Genomic DNA, 18,882 nt, shown 5'->3' with positions numbered 1-18,882 from the left:
TTTAGGGCTTTACTGGTTTTGAGCTGTGTTTTTGAGCTAAATGGATGGGACTTTTGGGGAAAACAGGCCAAGCTTTGATGATGAACAAGCTAAGGAGGTCTAGGGTTGAATCAAGGTTGAAATTTGCATCATTGGTAAGAATTCTAAGCCTTTAACTTTGTTGTTGATTGAATTTCTGGGTTTAGGGTTGTTCATGGTGAATTTTGAGATTTGGATTGAATGTGATTGGGTTTTGAGTTCTTGGAATGCTTGGGAGGAGTGTGAGGTGTGTATAAGCTTGATTTTGAGTTTGGTAAATATTTGGGGAAGTTTGGTTTGAGTTTGGTTGAAAGAAATCGCAGAAAACGATTTCTGGTGTTGCCTGCTTGCAACTAGCGCTACAACGCTAGTCTTTGGGCGCTGTAGCGCTAGGCCTTCTTTCTGGGGTGGTGCTGATTCTGCTTGTAGCGCTATAGCGCTCTCTTTTGAGCGCTGTAGCGCTACCCTGCGCCCAGAATGGGGTTTTTGGGCTATTTGTGAGGGATTTTGACCTAGGGTTCGGGGTTCGACTCCGCCACCTTGTTTTGTGGATCTAGGACTTCCCGGGGGGCTCGGGAGTGGTCCCGAGGCTAGGTTTTCGGACTTGGGGTTCGGTGTTGACTTTGACCTATGTTTGTGCCTAGGTGTGCGCTAAGGCTCGAGTGGGATCGTGCTCAAGGAGTCAGGTGATCTAAGCTATTGAAGGGAAAGGTAAGAAAACTATAACACCCGTAGGATGGGGCATGGGCCCATAGTGTGATTGCGGGGCACGGCCCTATATTGCATGTTGCATGATGAGATGATTGCCGGGCATGGCCCTATATTGCATTACATGTTAGGGTGCAGATTTAATTGAATTGGCATTTGTTTGAATGTTGCTTGATTTATGCTATATATGGTTATAATGAAATGAACGGCAAGGGTCGAGTGCGGCGTAGGCCGGGTACGGCAGCGGAGCCGGAAGTAACACTTAGCACATGGGATGCTTATAGTCAGGGCAGGGCCCGGTGGATACATGTGTTATCCTTACGGTGAGAACCGATACCCCAGGCTTCGGTAAGGCTTCTGGGGCGGCATGGCCGTGTTTGTTTAGTCTAATGGTTGACTTGTTTATCTGTGGATTATCTGATATAATAAATTGTATAAATTGCATATGTTATGTTCTGCATGAGTTTTCTTGCTGGGCTTCGGCTCACGGGTGCTCTGTGTTGCAGGTAAGGGCAATGGCTAAGTCAACCAACCATGAGTACGGAGAGCGTGAAGCGACGCGTACATGTTTGGCCTGCCCGACTGCTTTGGTTGGGGGTTTATTTGAAAATGGCTGTAATAATCTATGATTTTATGATCAATCAACTGTAAACTTATTTCAAGATGTAAATAGTTTTCAAACCTTATTTTGGGATCCCAAATGTTTAATACTAGAAGTTTTAAATGAAACGACGCATTTTCAAAGATTACAGCCTTAAATTTTAATTAGTCACAATTTTGTTTCAAAACCTCGGTTAGCGAGTTCATTGCACACTGTTTTGGTCTTAAAAACTCACTTAGTAACGGCTCTAAGGAAGTAGGGCGTTACACATGCACTGTAGATATCACGAGCTCACGCATGACGAATCTAGCTTTCGAGGTCACAATCTCAGGTCTCAAAATCTGGGTGTAACATTTATAAAACCTTAATTCATAAAATATATATATATAACATATTCACCATTCCATATTTGATATCATATATATATATATATTTATATATCATATCATTTGATAAAGATAAGCATGTTCATTATTTATTTGACAAAATTATTTTATATTATATAAAATAACATGAGCACAATATTATGTTATAAAAATAAAGTTTGTTGTAAATAATTGCAGACTTAATAAATATACATACAAATAGGGTTATTTTTGTGTAGGATGTCACTTTAGCCCCTATCACTAGGGTTATCTATATTTTTGGCATATAGAAAAATTATAATTCAATTTTTTTAATATATATTTATAAAAAAGTTCTTAGAGAGGAGCATTATTTTTACACCTATGGAGCAATTTTGTTTTGACACATAGAAATTATAACTTTTTTTTTTTTTTTATGAATGTTACAATCCACTAAAAGGCTACAAGTCCTTTGTGGAAATTAGTATGATCTATTACTCTAATTCCTTTTGAATCCTCTTTTAATTATATGTATTTATATATATATATATATATATATATTTTATACTAATTGACTTGTTGACCAAATTTCAGCAAACATCGTATACCCTTTACAACAAAATAAAAATAATCTAATCAGTACTATATTTATTGATACATATATAATTATAATATTATCACGATACACAATTTTAGTAGTAAGATTGTTCCAAAAGATATTATATATGTATAAGCTTCTATTGATGTGTTTTCTTCAAAATCAATTATATGATTTTAATGTTTAAATTTTATTTAATTAGATTGCTCAATTACAAGATTTCTTTTGCCCAAATTTTGAATTGAATATATAACTTCAATTTTGTTAAACAATATATTCATAAATTTTGTTATATAGTTGGCATGTTTACTTGTAAAGTTATTGTGATTGATACAATTCTTTAAAATATAGATAATTATTTAATTTAAATATATTTTTAATTATTTTTGTAATTTTAAAATGTATTTTAATTAATTTTGTAATTTTAAATTAATTTTAAAAAATTTATTAGTTGGACCAATAAAAATATGACACATGGTAGATTATTTTATCAAATTAATTTTAGTTACTTCTTTTTTTGAAAAAATTTAATTTTAATTACTTAATTATATATAACTAATATTAGTTTGGTTATATTAATAAAATTTGTTGACTAAAGTTTCAAAAAAAAAATTATTGACTAAATTTGAATCTAGGATACAATTTATTTACTTTTTTAAATTACAGGATATCCAATAATCATTTTGAGAACATATGATATTAATTTTGTATTTCGTTAAAACACAAATAACCAAATAAGTATATTCTCATATGTAACGCCCTGGTTACCCCAAAACAGTTACGGTGAACCGAAAATTTGACCCGCTACCCGAGTCTTTTGGTTAAAAACGTGCTCTAAATGTGATTAACAGGTTAAGGTGGGAAAACCAATAAAAATGAATTGATATTTTTCATTGCAAATTGCTCTACAGAGCTAATCAAAATATTTACAAGTTGTTCTCAGTACAAAATGGTCATTAATGCCTCAAATTTACAATCCCGCCAACCTAAGCGGCAAAATAGGGTATGCCCCCTAGTTCCTCTGAGAACTCCTTGGCCATGGTGGTCAAGCGGCCGCATATGTACACATCACCACCTAAGCTCTCCACTCAAGGTTGGGTGAGTTTTTTTTTCCCTTTTCATGCACCATATAGCACCCATGAGCCAAGGCCCAGCAAGAAAACATAGTATAGCATGATATAATATCAACAATGATTATAATAATTATTCAGGACTATCAGTCCAAAACAGATAGGTGACAGTCGCAAAAGTCACAAAAGTGGGTACAACCCCCTCTAGCCATGTGACGATAGGGTCACCAGGGCTTAACAGATAAGTAATCCTCTCATAAGTTTGACCAGGATAGGTGTATGGTGAATAGTCACCAACATAACCTTCCTCATGACCATAGAGTCATAACCATGAAACATCGTTCCCTAGCCACGTGACAACAGTCACCGGGGCCTTATGCCCTGGCTATGAGTAACTAGTCTTAGAGTAGCCAAGCGCTTATAAGTTCATCGACCTTAGGGTCGGTCCAGTGTTAATGCCTTAGAGCCATTCAACACTGATATCGATTAGATCTAATCTTCATTTGGCCTTGCGTTCATGACGCTATGCCATTTCTGACTCTTAGGTCAGTTTCCCTGACTAGTTAGTACATATACAAGTATACATCATTCGCTAGCATATAATATGCAATCCATGTCATCAACCAACATGCCTCAATAACAATCACGCATGTCATATACATATACAGGGTGCAATTGTATTCATACACTGTTTTCTTACCTCAGATTCAAGCTAGAATGATTAAAAGAACGACCATTGAGAACGATCAACCTTTAGTGCTTTAGCGGTCACCTAATCATAACCAAACACGGGACATCATTAATAATAATGATCAACATAGGTTCCCAAACCAATATCTAGCCTTCAGGAGATCAATCCAAACTAATCCAAGTAGTAGGAACACTCCCGAGGCCTATAACTAAGCTCCCGGGGTCAAAACGTGCAAACGGGGTGAAAATTGGGCAAGGGCTGCGGCCCTAGCACCTTGGGCCGTAGCCCCCAGAATTTCCTGAAGCAAGGGCCGTGGCGCCCTTCATCAAGGGCCGCGGTGCCCAGCAGGTTCAGAACTCCCACCTGCTTCTTCAAAGCAGAGCCGCGGCACCCCAAGAACAGGGCCACGGCCCCCAACTCTAGGCCATTCCCAAACGTGTTTTTAACACTCCAAAGCCTCCAAAATCATACCTAAACATTCCCCAATCATCAAAGCAAAGTTCCCAAGCTTCCCAAAGCTCCAAAACCCTCAAAACCCAAGGTTCAAACCAACCAAAAACTCAACAATTTACAAAATCTAATTCAAAGCTTAGAAACTCAAAAAACTCAAAACTTAAACTCTGATTACCTTCGATTGGGTTGTTTTCCGTCAAATCCTTCAGTCAAGAAGCTTCTAATCTTGCCTAGGATCGCTATGCCTCGATCCTCACTTGATTCTGACTCCTAGAACTCGAGATATCTTCGAAAAGGCTCAAACGGCAAAACGAACTAATGAAAGGGAGAACAAGAGGTTTTCTAACATACGTTCTATCTGATAAGCTACTTCCTGCTTAAGTAACCTCAAATAAAACCTAGTGCTCGGGGTCTCAAAAACACCCTCGGGGACATTATAGTCAAAACCTCTGAAATTTCCTCCTGATCTCAAATACTCCCAATTTATCATCAAATAAACATTCCTATTACCCCAAAATTGACCCCGTTATGACAAAACTGCTAGTCCGTTATACATGACCTTCTCATGCCGAATAGCTCGAATATATCTCCATAATAATGGAATCTCATTCACAAATCACATATGCACCCTAATATACAAATTTACCCTCAACGGGTCAAATTATCAAAACAGCATAATATTCAAATGTGGACCCACATGCATGCATATAACATCATATTATAATATAATTCACATAAACATGCATATTATCAAGTAATGGCATAATTAAACAAGTATGACCCTCCCGGCCTACTAATCCCGCCATTAAACCATATCGGAGAATTCGGGGCATTACATCATATATATATATACTAGATAAGATAAACGTGCAAATGCACATTTGCTTAGTTTTAAAGTTGTAAACATTGTATATAATTTTAATAAAATCTGGTTCACTAACTTTTAAAAAATATATATATATTTTTATAATCGAATGAATTGTAGTTCTATATTATATATAAATATTTATATTAATAATTTATATATATAGGACATCTAAACATAACGTTGACATAGATATATATTTACATGATTACATAACATATATATAAAATAGAATAATATTTAAAAATAAATTGATAATAAAAATGAAATAAGAATAGAAAAAGTCATAGTGTAAACAGTAGTATATATGCATTAACTATTTTTATATTATAATATATCTCGCAATGTCCTTTGGTGAATTTGATGAAGAAAAAAAGCTCCAATCATCTTTATTATTTTTGAATAAATATTAATTAATTAAATTATCATAAAATATCTTTAAAATATCTTATTTTAATTAATTAATTTTTGTTTAAGTTTATGTTTTTTCTAGTTTTTGAATTTGACAGTGAAAACAAATGATTATATATTATATGTTTAATATAATATTAAGTTTGATTAAATTTTATTTAAGTTATAAAATATATGGTTTTATTATTTTTAAATAATTATCATTGTAAAATATCTCAATAATATCTTATTTTAATTTGTTTAATTATTTATTTACTTAAGTTTTAAGTCATGTTTACAATCTACTGTTAAATATAAAAATATTTTGTTAAATATAAGAATATTCCGTTAAAGTTAACTGGAAAAAATTAAAAAACCGTTAAAACCAAGAATTTCCGTTATCTATACACTTTTTATATAGAATAGATATAAATATATGTTTATTTTATTTTGATATCACCGCAACAAAAAATTTAAGATGAATTTATTATATAAATAAGATTTGGTATACTTCGAGAGCTTAATTCACATAATTATTTTATAATATATAATGGACATTCTTTAAATTTATATTGAATCTAGAGTATTATAAAATATTCATAAAAGTTACAATTAGTATTTTATTGTTTAATTAATAATATTTTTAATAAAAGTTTATAAATATAATACAAATTTTTATTAAATAAATTTCAGCAATTTTGTCACAATAAAAATTATTTGTACGAAATTAGTAAATTTTATACGTAAGTTAAATTATATTTATTTGAAACTAATTTAAATATGCTATTATTTATTTAAAATTATAGTTTTGTAAAAAAAAATTAAGAAAATGATTTATAAAAAAATGGCAGTACATCCAGGATGTGCTTTGCCACTAGTGTATGTATATATATATATGGCCTTGGATTATATTCTATCCACAGAACAGTTGAGTCAGAAAATAGTCAAAGGGGGCCCCAATTTGTATTATTATTGGACTGACATTGTAACACTATTTCTAATAAAAAGTGAGGCTAAATAGTGTAGTTTGTCCCATCGCACAGTTAATGAAACTATGCAAGCCACCGGATATAACCGGTTTTATAATATTTAATGTGAATAGTTACACGTTGGGGGTGGTTTTCTAGTAATTGTACTTCTTAAACTTTTGGTCTTTTGGTAATTTGTAGCTTCATAACATATTTGTTGTTTTTTTACATTGACTGACATTTAGTACATTGTTCTTACTATTTTGCACATTGTTTATGATTTCACAACACATACTGTTTAACACAGGTAGATGGGCCAGTCCGAGTCCATGAGCACGAGCCAAACGAAAAGGGTCTATTACAGTGAAATAAACTTTAAAATTGATATTTTTTTTTACTAGGCCCAAAGTTATGAATGGGGCACCTAAGATAAATTTTTGTAATGAAGATGTGTTATTTAATATATCTTCCCCTTTTGATATGTTACCAGCAGACAAAGTAGTGATCAATTAATATATCAGAAGACGTAGTATTGAATATTATAGTGAAAAGTTAGTAAAACAATGAGGACTGCTAAAATAAAAACTAATTAACATTTTTTTTATCCTAATTAACGATAAAGATAACAATATTATTAGTTTACTTAATAGAATAATATTGGTAAATTTGTAATAGTAATAAACAAGTTTGGTGAGTTGCATTAACAATGAATTTTTTTTTGTTTTTTTATCCTAATTAATTACCTAATTCATATTAATATTATGCTTTAAACATGGTTTGAATGATTTTATGCCTATTTGGTGAGAAGCATATATACTTTAAGCAATCAATTAAAAAAGCTAACAAAGTTACTTACTATTAAAATCTCGTAAGTATAGATAGTAGGCTCGAATCTACACGATATGATTAAGTAAGTGTAATTATTTCATATTTTGTAATCCTTCATTTTAATTGTGAAGATGACTATTTTTTCTAATTTACTCTTTAATGTACAATTAATGAAATTTCAATAATAGTGATATGCATGGTATATAATGAAGAGAAAGAGAAGAACACGATTACAGTCAATTTGTTATCTAATTTTATCAATTAGAGTGAAGCGTCACTAAAAAAGGAACGTATATTTAGGATTGGTCATTTGATTATCATTAATCTACCTTTCTAAAACATTACAAATATGATTGAACTGCCATAATCAATAATTTTTTACCATTGAAACAAATCTACTATTTAGCTACAATTTGAATTCACTTACATTAATGCAATTGTTATACTAATTCAGCCACCTAAACCATTACAAAAAACTTTAATTGTTAAGTAGGACAGAAAGCCTACGAAAATAGACACTTAGTCAATTTGCACTATCATTCTGTCATAAAGTTCGATGGTCATCTAGATTCGTCGAATTTAACCGAATGCTAAGCTCTCTTACTTGGTGAGGGTTGTTGACTGTGAGGAAGCGGTAGACCGACCAGCTGAGGGCATGTTCTTCGATTGTGGTCTGCAGAATAACAGTTTGAACACTTCCTTTTAGTTTTAACGGCTCCATCCGACATATCTATCGAAACATTGTCCCTATTGTTTCTTTCATAAGCGGATCCTTTAGTTCTACAAGGTGTTCGGTACCTGGTAATGTTTTCATTTTCTTGATAGGTTTGATATCGTCCCGAGTCGTTGTCACCGGTGTTTGATTCCAATGGAACTGCATCCTTGAACATTTCAGTTAGTGTTGCCACTTCTTGTTTCGCTTTGGTGTAAGATTGCTCAGACTTGGAAGCGTAATAGCTCAACAAGTTTGTATCCAAAGCGAGGGATGCCTGCCTAGCCATTTCAAATAACGGTTGCTTTTCTGTGGAGTGTTGCTTTAGTTCGAGGGGGAGGTCTGCTTTTGCATTCTTACTCCACCGTTTCAGCAGGAGAGACTGTGGTACTATCTTCATATGACGGTATTTCATTACGGCCCAAATATGTCTACACGGATAGCCGTCTGTCTCAAAAAGCAAGCAGTGACAAGTGAATGTCTCCTCTTGTGAGTGGTAATGAACGTTGTACACTCTATCCTTGTGTTGGAACTTTGACAAACTGTAGGAGAATGATTCACCGTTGTCTTCACAATTGTTGACAAAGTACGCATGTTCCACTTTGATTTGATTAGCCACTTTATAGTACATATTTCTAGTGTATAATTTGGCACACTGCTCATGGTACGTCTTAAGAGAATTTTTGGGACCTGATATTGGAGGACTACTGTGTCGACTATTGTAATCATCTTCTCTCTCGACGTGCCTCAACTTTTTCATAGCAATGTCAATCGAAGTAATGAATTCACGGAGACTATAACTTGCATGTAGGAATTTTTTAATACTTGAATTCATGGACTCACATCTTTGGTTGGTCCGCATTCCGGCAACAAATTTCCCTCTTAGGTATGTCTCTGCCCATGAATGACGACTGTGATAAGTGTTGGTGCACCATTGGCTAGAATGGAGGTCAAAATTGTGTATTAATTCCCCCCATTTTTGCATGAATTCCTCTATTGTGTAATAGTTGTACAAGACATCTTGAAATCCTTGTAAGAATCGGGGGTCTTTTGAAATTTTTAAAGCGTTGGTACACAGGTGCCACGCACACAACCGATGAGTTGCATTTAGGAAGTACTTCAAGACAACATTTTTGATAGCTCCATCTCCATCTGTCACCACAACCTTTGGTGTTACATGATTGTGGCATTCAATAAATTTGTCAAGCAACCAAAAGTAAGTTTGCTCATCCTCGGAGTTAAGCAGTGCCATTCCAAATATGCAAGTCTTGAAATGATGATTGACGCCCAAAATAATTGTCAGGGGTTTATTATATTTGTTTGTCATATATGTTGTGTCAAATCCAATAACCTCACCGAATGCGACGAAATCCCATCGAGAATATCCGTCCGCCCAGAATAGGTTCCCCAATCTGTTGTCCACGCCACATTGATATTGAATGAAGAAATTTGGATCCCTCTTTGACAAACAATCCAAATATCCCAAAGCACCATCTGAATCTGTACATCTTTTCTCTTTTCTTTTGACATGGGCGACCTTGTTGTAAACGTCTCGTAGCTGGCAAGGCATCCTTTCGTACCCACCAGACTGCATTGCCAAGTGGGAGATGATGTGTGAAGTTCTTATCCCAACTTGGTTCATTGACCTCACTTGAGCAACTAGGGATTCTGACACGGAACGGATTGATCTCAGAAATTGCAACTCATCTAATGCTGCCTTGTCATGGTTGTGCAGAGGTTGGAATTCCTTGCAAATCCATGGACCCTCATCGCCCATCATTACGATTCGAAAACTAGCTTGGCAACCAGTCCTAGTAATAGATGTTTTTCGTTTGCTCCCACCGGCCTTGTCAATTTTCCATGTGTTTGCAGAAACCTTCTTTTGAACATACCCATTTTCTCATGGTGATGTTCCCATTTTTTTTTCCGTACATCTGCTTTGCGGACGCTGAAGCCTACCCACAAAGAGTATGTGTAATAAAAATCCTCCCACTCTTCAAGGGACTCCAAGACCTTTCCCTGGACATCCTCCGTCTCAATATCATTTGCGAGTTTCTCAATCCCCAAAGATTGTAGTATATTTTCCCAATTTGATGTTTCTTGCAAACTTCCTACCTCGTCCATATTTAAGTTAAATCTGGGAAAGAAAAACCAAGTTTTAGGCAATATATTATGAATAGAGTTATTGTATGTTTTTCATAGCCCATTATACATACAATTTGACCTGTAAACTCAGTCAATATTGGTGAAAAGCTTGATATTGCAAAGGTGTGTAAAAACATGGCACAAATGTGAAATTGGATTTTCAAAATAGAAGAAAATTCCTATTATTATAATTTTTCCTTATTTGGTTCCCATAGAAAATGGGAGACATACCCAAATTAAAGGAAAAGTGAACGTAAATAATAAAGGCCAATGCATTTTCAAGTGTAAGATTTATTTGGGCCTTCCATTGATATTGAGGAGATTAAACAATAAGCCTAGTAAAATGAGTTAGTCAATATATTGGAAGAATTTCTAATGATGAGGGAATGTGGGCATTAATAGACTTAACACAAGTTTCCTTTGAAAATAAAAAAGAATTTAAATTAATAATAAAACTATTTTTTAACTAAATTAAAATTTGACATCTAAACTAAGTGATTATGTATGACAACCTTGAAAGTTACATATGTGCATGTGTACAAACTTTGAGTCATGAAATTGCTGTTTAAAAATATAGTCAGTTTCTATTACTTTAATTATAGCCCCTATTTGGTTCCCACATAAAATAGGAGACATACTCAAATTAAAATAGTGTCAACATAAATTTAGTTTGATTGAGGAGAATAAAATAAAGATTATGCTCACCTTATTCAAGGAGATTCGTGCACTGAAACTTTTGAAGGTGAACTTGGCATATCCTCCAGATTTTGTTATATTCTATTCAATTGTGACCACAAAATATGTTGTTGGTTAAATTTTAAAGTTGGGGGATACAGGTTTTTATCCAAGCAAGTTATTAGGTAGACATATTTATTGAGACATTTAATGTTGAATAAAGTGTACACCTTTTTTAACGAGGCCCAATTGATGTTTTGGGCCACCTGAAATATATGTTTTTAATGAAAATATTTTATTAAACAATTGACCCTTATTTTGCCATGTATGTTTATCCTCTAATTTTGGTTGTTACTTTATTTAATATGTAAACTTTGTGTTGTGGACTAGTGGTTTCTTGTGGCTTACAATAGTTAAGACAATAAATCCATTCAACATATTTTATAATGTAAAATAGTCAACATTTACTAAAATCTAGAAACTAACCACATCACCACAAAGTTTGTCATAATGACATTTCGTACAAGTACACACAATCATTTAATATCCATACTACATGGTATTTTTAATTCAACCACAACATATTGAAACACTAAATAACCTAAGAGACCAAGTAAGGTTATCTGAGTTAAGACTCCAGCAAATACAAATTAAAAATACTTAACATAGTGAAAATGGGTTGATGTGGGCTTCATTGTCTGGTAATAGTTGTCGGATCAATCAACATTGTCCAAGTTCAAACACGCGGCCATACTCAATTGATTGTTCATATTCTCGACCACCGTTTCAATACCTTTCATGTGCTCATTTGCAAGATTGCTTGTCTTTGTTAATTTGTAGATCAAATCTGACAAATCAAGCAGGAGGTCTCTTACTTCCTTAGAAAGTCTATAGGCCTTATTCCTCAGCCTCCTCTCTTCATACAACTTATCCTTAAGAGTAGTGCAATTAGAACAATTAACACACTTAACAGAAACACGTTTGGATTTAGTCGAGATTGATGAAGCCTTCATCCTTAACGATCCCGGGCTCTCGCAATGCATCGGGCATGCACTGTTTGGAGTACCACATTCTCCGGATGACATAATTAATTTCAGGGGAAAAAGTTGTCTTCTTGGTGGTTTATGCATAAATCTCTAACCAATAAATGCACTATACCGACCATCCATTATATAGGTGTTCATTTCGTGTAGTCTGATTTTTATTAGTCTCCAAGTATTATTCACATACTATTTGACCCATACTTTCAATAGTAAAATGTGTCTATGCCATGCCACATTAAATTAAGTGGACCCTGAAAATGTAAGGCCACGGCATAGGAAGTACTGTTCACATACTATTCTGCCAATAGTTTCAATAGTAAATTAGGTGGCATGACAGTCCATTGAACATTGAATTCTATGGACCAACCAAATATAAGAACCATCAAACTGAGTATAGTGTAAAAGATTTTGTCCTCATTCATTGACATGACAATCTGAATTAACATTTTACTTTTAGATACATTCATAACAAGTTTTAATAAAAATAATTATTTTCTATTGTAGTCCTTATTATTCACTACTAATAATTACAAATTATTTTATAACGGCTAAAATTTTGATATATTCTAATTTATAAAAAATAATTTTTAGTCACATTTTCAATAAATTAAACGATATATTTATTGCCAAAGAGTTATTAAATATTTATGCTTAATTATATATTCAATCACTAATTATTTTTTTCCTATGATGGTATTATGGTTGAAATTAACAATTATATAAATGTTTAACTATAATTTAGAAGTTTATGCAATCTTATTTGTAACCTGTTGCAAGGACCAATGAGAAGGAAGGAGGTGTTGCCCCTTGAATGAGCTAAGCCGATTTGGTGGGGCCATGATTTTATTTTTCTATAGTGGGATTGGGATTGTGATTGTGAGTGAGACCGGAGGCAGAGCAAGAACCAGTCAGAAGAGGAAGAAGAGAAGGTGCTGGGGCAGTGGATCCCACCATACGCATACGCAGTGGTCTTGGGTCATTGGCCCCACCTCTTCACCCAACTTTAGGGTAGGCGACAAACATAAATGGGCCACTACCAATGTAAATGGGACATGTCATACTTTTATGGAATGTTACCATTTATGTGTCTTTCCCACAACTGGTACACCTTAAAAGTACACATATCGTGTCTAGTAGAACCCAAAAAAAAATTCGTTTAATCATCGTTTAGGTATTTTAAGAAGTGTCCATTGTACACGTGGAAATTTTTCACAAAAAATTAAAATTAAATACAAAACTCTTAATATTATTTTAATTTTTTTAGCTCCATTAATATGATTGATTCATGGAACTATCATACATTCTAAAAAGGTGAAACAGTAGGATCACACGGATAACCAACAAATGAGGTTAAGAAGTAAATATCATTAAGAAAAAAAAATATGTAAATAGTAACAACTATAGTACCGTTAGAAATATCATTTAATATTTTACAAATTATCTAATAGTTACTATAGAGATTGCCACCCACCTGCATAGTTCCAACAATCTACATCACTGGATTATAAAAATATGATAAACAAAATTATTACCTTTCTACCCTTCTAGAAAAAACGATTTTCTTAATTGTTAGCTGAACATTAATTGTGTTAGTTATTTAATATATTCCAATATTTTTGTAACACTGCAACTTTTTAACTATATAAGAAATAAGTTCATGTAGAACAACTTTTATTTTTCCCACAATCTTCAAATTCCACTAAACAAAACATAAAACCAGAGTGCATGACCGAAAAAAAAAACAAAGTTTAGAAAATATAAATAAAGCTTGAAACATCTACAATTTAAAAGTCTAAAACATATTATAAAAACAACTAAACATAATGAAGTAATCATTGTGTAGTTCATCCCCTAAATAGTTGTGATAATAATTCCACCAAAGTGTGGATATTTGTCTCCATGTCACGGAGCATTTTCTCTAGCTTCTTCACAATTAACTTAACATCTTTGTATTGGGCCTCCATCTCTAAATCGCAGCCCGAGACTATGCTTGCTAAGACGGATATTGTATCATTGACCATGAAAACTTCCTCATATTGTTTGGACACTTGCTGGGATACTCCACATAGAGGGCAGTTATGGGAAGGGGCGGGTAGGGCATGGTAGTGTGGCTGGTTTGGATAATTTTCAGTGCAATTATGGTCCGTTGGTTCAATATTAAAACAATTGTCTTCTTCGTTTTTTTGAGAGATTTCTCTACACTCTTGGAAAATATGAGTTGTAAACGGCTAATGAATGCTCCATTTATAGGCCTTACCTCATTTGAGAAGGAAATGTGACATTGCAGATTACAAAAGTTTTGGAGTAGGTATGCTTTTCTAGAAAATGAAAATAATTCAAAACACATGTCAACTCATTGTAATTATTACCAACACATGTGAACTCATTTTGATTACACGGCATGCATACATTGAAACTTGACCACTCATACGTGTATATAATCACATTTTATATTTTGACAAGTAGTCTACCCCTCCAAATCATCTTTATAATACAACACCGATTTAGAGAGGGGAATTTAAAGTGTGAGATTTCATTATCTTAATTCGTCCATATTTACAAACAAGTTTATTTCTAAGTAAACACATATAATATCAAGTTATAAAAGTTATCAGGTTCCCTTCCCAACTCATTCACGTGTACCCTCCCACAACAAATAAATATATTAAAAAAATGTCAAAATGCACACTATAAGACTCCACGCCGGACCCCACCCTATAAAGGACAAATAATTATACAACTACCCTCCTTGAATTGTCACTTCGAGTATAAGAAATCTATTAAAAAATTCAATAATTTTATATTATCTGAAATGTCACTTCAAATGTAACATTTTGCTACCCACTTTCGTCTTGGTCCATTGGTCTTTGTAGCTTTTTCTATATTAATTTAATTACGTGTTATGTTAAATAGTCAAATCCTTCAGGCGGTTATGGTTATGTTTAATATTTTTTTTAGGTTTGAAACAACTAATTAGACATTGATTAACACACTACCCTCAGAAATGGGTATTAATTTCCTTTCTATGTTTAGAACAAAAAAACTTATTCTGCCCCATTTATTGATTAATTTCCCTTCAATTCAATGTTCAACAAAATAACATAAATATCAGACATCAATAAAACCATTATGCATTTTGAATGTCACACGTTAAATTAAAAAAACATTACAGCAGTTTACAATACAACAATTAAAAATAAAATTACAAACATAACATCGAATGTGCTTGAACATTAAAAAATAAAGTAGAAAGACATCTAATTGAAGGAACATAAGTGGAACTACCTGAGTACAGGTATCACCCTTCCAGTGTATTATTGATAGCCTCTACAATACGAGCGAGTGTGTTGAGCTTCCTCTCCATCTCCTGAATGGCTGCTGATAAGGTGGTCATCTCGTTTGCTGCAGCATTATATTTTTCTACCACTTGTTTTGCCAATTTGATGGTTTTGTGCCGAATGTTATTGGATTCGTTGATCCCCTCAATTGACGGGCCGCATTTTTCACAAAGATTCGAGAGTATTGGATCATCAAACTCATCCTCGCCATTGTTGGACCCAGAATAACTCTCTGAACCCCTTCCACCTATGAACACAGACATTTCATCATTAGTAGAGGGGTTATTTGGGCTCCTCATTTTTCAATTTTCTTGGCTAACAATTTCAAACAAATTGAGACAATATGAGGACGGTATTATTTTTTATATAGTCTTTGAAATTTCTCAAAAAAAATTCTAAACCTCTCAAATATTCCCTCCACAAGGTAAAACACGTTTTCTTCTTGGGAAAATGTGATTGTTGATGTTATAAATAATAAATAAATTTTTTTGGGCAGTGGGATTTCGTAAATGACACATGATGAAATATTGTTTTATTTAAAAAAAATAAAAAGATAATACAACACATTTTTGTCATATTATAATATTGTATTTATAAAATAGTAATGTGAACCTTTCTACACATGAATGGATTTGATGGGACAAGTCAATCTTTTCACAATTTCTATAGGGACCCAATGTCACAATTATTGAGGTCATGGGTCCTCTACTCTATCATTCAACTATATCATTACTATTTGAATTTCAGGTATACTGTTAATAATATTATAATTTATAATACAAATTAATTTCCTCTAAAACATAATATTTTCACTAAAAAAATCATTTAATAAATAATTTTTTCATGGTCTTAAAACATATAAAAAAAACCCACAATTCTATTTTTAATTTAGTACAAAACGTTTTACTTATATTCTAAATTGACCATTTCTAAAATACTATAGGTCTTGTAACATTTAACAAATGTGCAACATGTTCGTGTGTGGTCACATCTCCCAACTAGTTATGGTCACTGCCATATTTAATTTTGTACATTTTTCCTGCCATTCAGTTCCAAGCTTTCCTCCAATCTAGACTAGTCGAATTAGTACATATATAACTATTCATAACCAACTTCATTTAAAAAACCAAAAAGTAGGTGTTCTACATTTAACTAGAATAGAAACTTCGTTTATTACATTACTGATCGTTGCGTAAAAACTACTATATAGCCCTTATTTAGCCAGAATTGTCCTAAGTTGGTAAATTTATGGTATGTTGATAGTATGGACAAAAATTAATATTAATTGTGTCTATTTTTACTAGTAATTTAATATAAATTATATTTTCCTTGTTGAAATTTTTTTATTGACCCAAATTAAGAACTCGAGCAATGAAAGGCACAATTAAAAATATACACCAATTATCTTCACTTTCAATAACTTACAATTTTAACTGCGAAACCCATACAAGTCATGTGACGTTCATGATGAAGCAAGCTGCTAATTAATGTAAAACTTAACTAATTTGTTAGAATAACTGGTCCAACTTATAGTAAGACAAGTTTACATGTAACTTGGCACATTGTTCTAACTTAATAACAACACATGGTAGGAGAACCAATACAAAATATTGCAGGTGAATTGTTACGGAGAGGAGGTTACTAATAAATTTTCCATACTCTCAAAAGAGCTTGTCGGGTTTGTGGCAGGATTTCAAAGCAGGAATTCAGTCTACAGGAGTAATACTCTCCACCAAGGATGATGGGTTATTTAGTAGGTCTGCAATCTTCTCAACAACTTCATCAAAACTCCTCGTCTGCTCTCTTGCCAAGCTGGAAGTCTTCAATAGTTTGAATATTATTTCACTCAATTCAAACAAAAGGTCCCTAGCTTCAACACATTGTCGGTTAGCCTTTCGCCTTAGTCACATCTCCTCCTCCAACTCATCTTCCAAAATGGGGCATCTCCTACACTTGACAACTTTATGAGCCAACTTGTGTCGACTCAAAATTGATGAACCATTTTTCCTTGACAATCCAGGAGTCCCAAAAACCATGGGGGAAGCACTTTTTGGGGTACCGAATTCTCCGGAAGACACTGTGTTACACTTTGTTTTTTAGTGTGTTGGGTCTATGAATGTTTCCAATAAGTTTATATTTTTTGGACTATATTCTTTCAAGTCGAATTAAACGAAATGCCTTTTAAATAGGTGTGCTTTAAGAAATATGAATAAAACTTATACCCAAACACACAACAATAATAGAATACAATGCACGAGTATTTTGTTTGTTTGTGAGTGTCAACATGTCAAAACATTGAATAGTTTCTGACCATAAGTTGACATGACATCACATTGTGGAAAATTTTCCAACCTTCTGAATCGTGTTCAACCTTGCAATTTTTAATATACATTTTTATTGTATTGTTACTATTGTATTCTATAGCTTGAACACATTAAAAGTCATTATAAATAAATTTTGTTCCATTCTAACTATAAATTTTAAATTATTACTTATGATTCATTACATAAATAATTTAATAATCAAATCAATTAGATAGTAAGCACATATAAAGAGTGGAAGATTATTAAATAACTCAATAAAAATATTACCTGAATATTATTGTTTATTTTATTTTTGTTTGAATTAAGTCATGTTTTACTTTATGAACATATGTACATGAAATTATAACTAATTAAAAATATTAAATGATTACTATTGTTTCATATATTGTAACAATTTTTGTTATAACACCCGAAATTGTTACATTGATGTATATATACTGGCAATCTATATAAAAAATTGGATATTTATTTAATTGTTGCCCATGGTTATTCCTATCCACTTTTCACGTGAGTGCCAAAAGGTAAATAATATATTATGTCCACAATTGAAGGGTCATTCATGTCCACTATTCCAATAGTAAAGTAATCATTCACATGCACTATTTCAATAGTAAATGGTCATTCGTGCTAAATAATATATTATGTCCCCAATTGAATGGTCGTTCATGTCCACTATTCCAATAGTACAGTGGTCATTCGCGTGCACTATTTCAATAGTAAACGGTCATCCGTGTGGAATATTTACAAAAGTAGTCTTACTTGTCTTTTATTATCATTTATTACTAAGATTGTGTTATATTTACCTTTTAATATCATATCTTGCTAACTATTACCAAAACAATCCGAATAATTTTTTTTTATAAAAAATGTAGGTTTTTTTTTATATATAATCCGAATATTTTTTAATAAAACAAAATCCAACCTAATTGACCTGCTTTTTTTTTTATAAAACATAATCCAAACTAGTTTTTTTTTCAAAATAATCCAACTATTACAAATCTATTTTCTCCACAAAAGTAAAATTTTTAAATTATTACTTATTTTTATATTAGAAAAATAATATAAATAATGAAGTCAATTACATAATAAACAAATATAAAAAGTAAAAGAT

General features: G+C 32.6%; 1 protein-coding gene across 1 annotated transcript; it reads right to left on the bottom strand.

Moving 5' to 3' along the window:
- Positions 1 to 8,124: 8,124 nt before the first annotated feature.
- On the bottom strand, positions 8,125 to 10,023 carry LOC133791914 (protein FAR1-RELATED SEQUENCE 5-like). Its single transcript, XM_062229821.1, has one exon. It carries the CDS (start codon positions 10,021 to 10,023, stop codon positions 8,125 to 8,127), a length of 1,899 nt encoding a protein of 632 aa, XP_062085805.1.
- Between the last annotated feature and the right edge of the window lie 8,859 nt (positions 10,024 to 18,882).

Source organism: Humulus lupulus, chromosome 7, assembly GCF_963169125.1.
Source record: "Humulus lupulus chromosome 7, drHumLupu1.1, whole genome shotgun sequence".
Taxonomy (NCBI): Eukaryota; Viridiplantae; Streptophyta; class Magnoliopsida; order Rosales; family Cannabaceae; genus Humulus; species Humulus lupulus.
The sequence above is the reverse complement of the archived record's forward strand: the minus strand, read 5'-3'. Positions and strand labels throughout refer to the sequence as shown.

What these genes read in the sequence shown, in the direction of transcription:
- LOC133791914 (XM_062229821.1), bottom strand. Translation starts at nt 10,023, where the DNA reads ATGGGCGATGAGGGTCCATGGATTTGCAAGGAATTCCAACCTCTGCAC.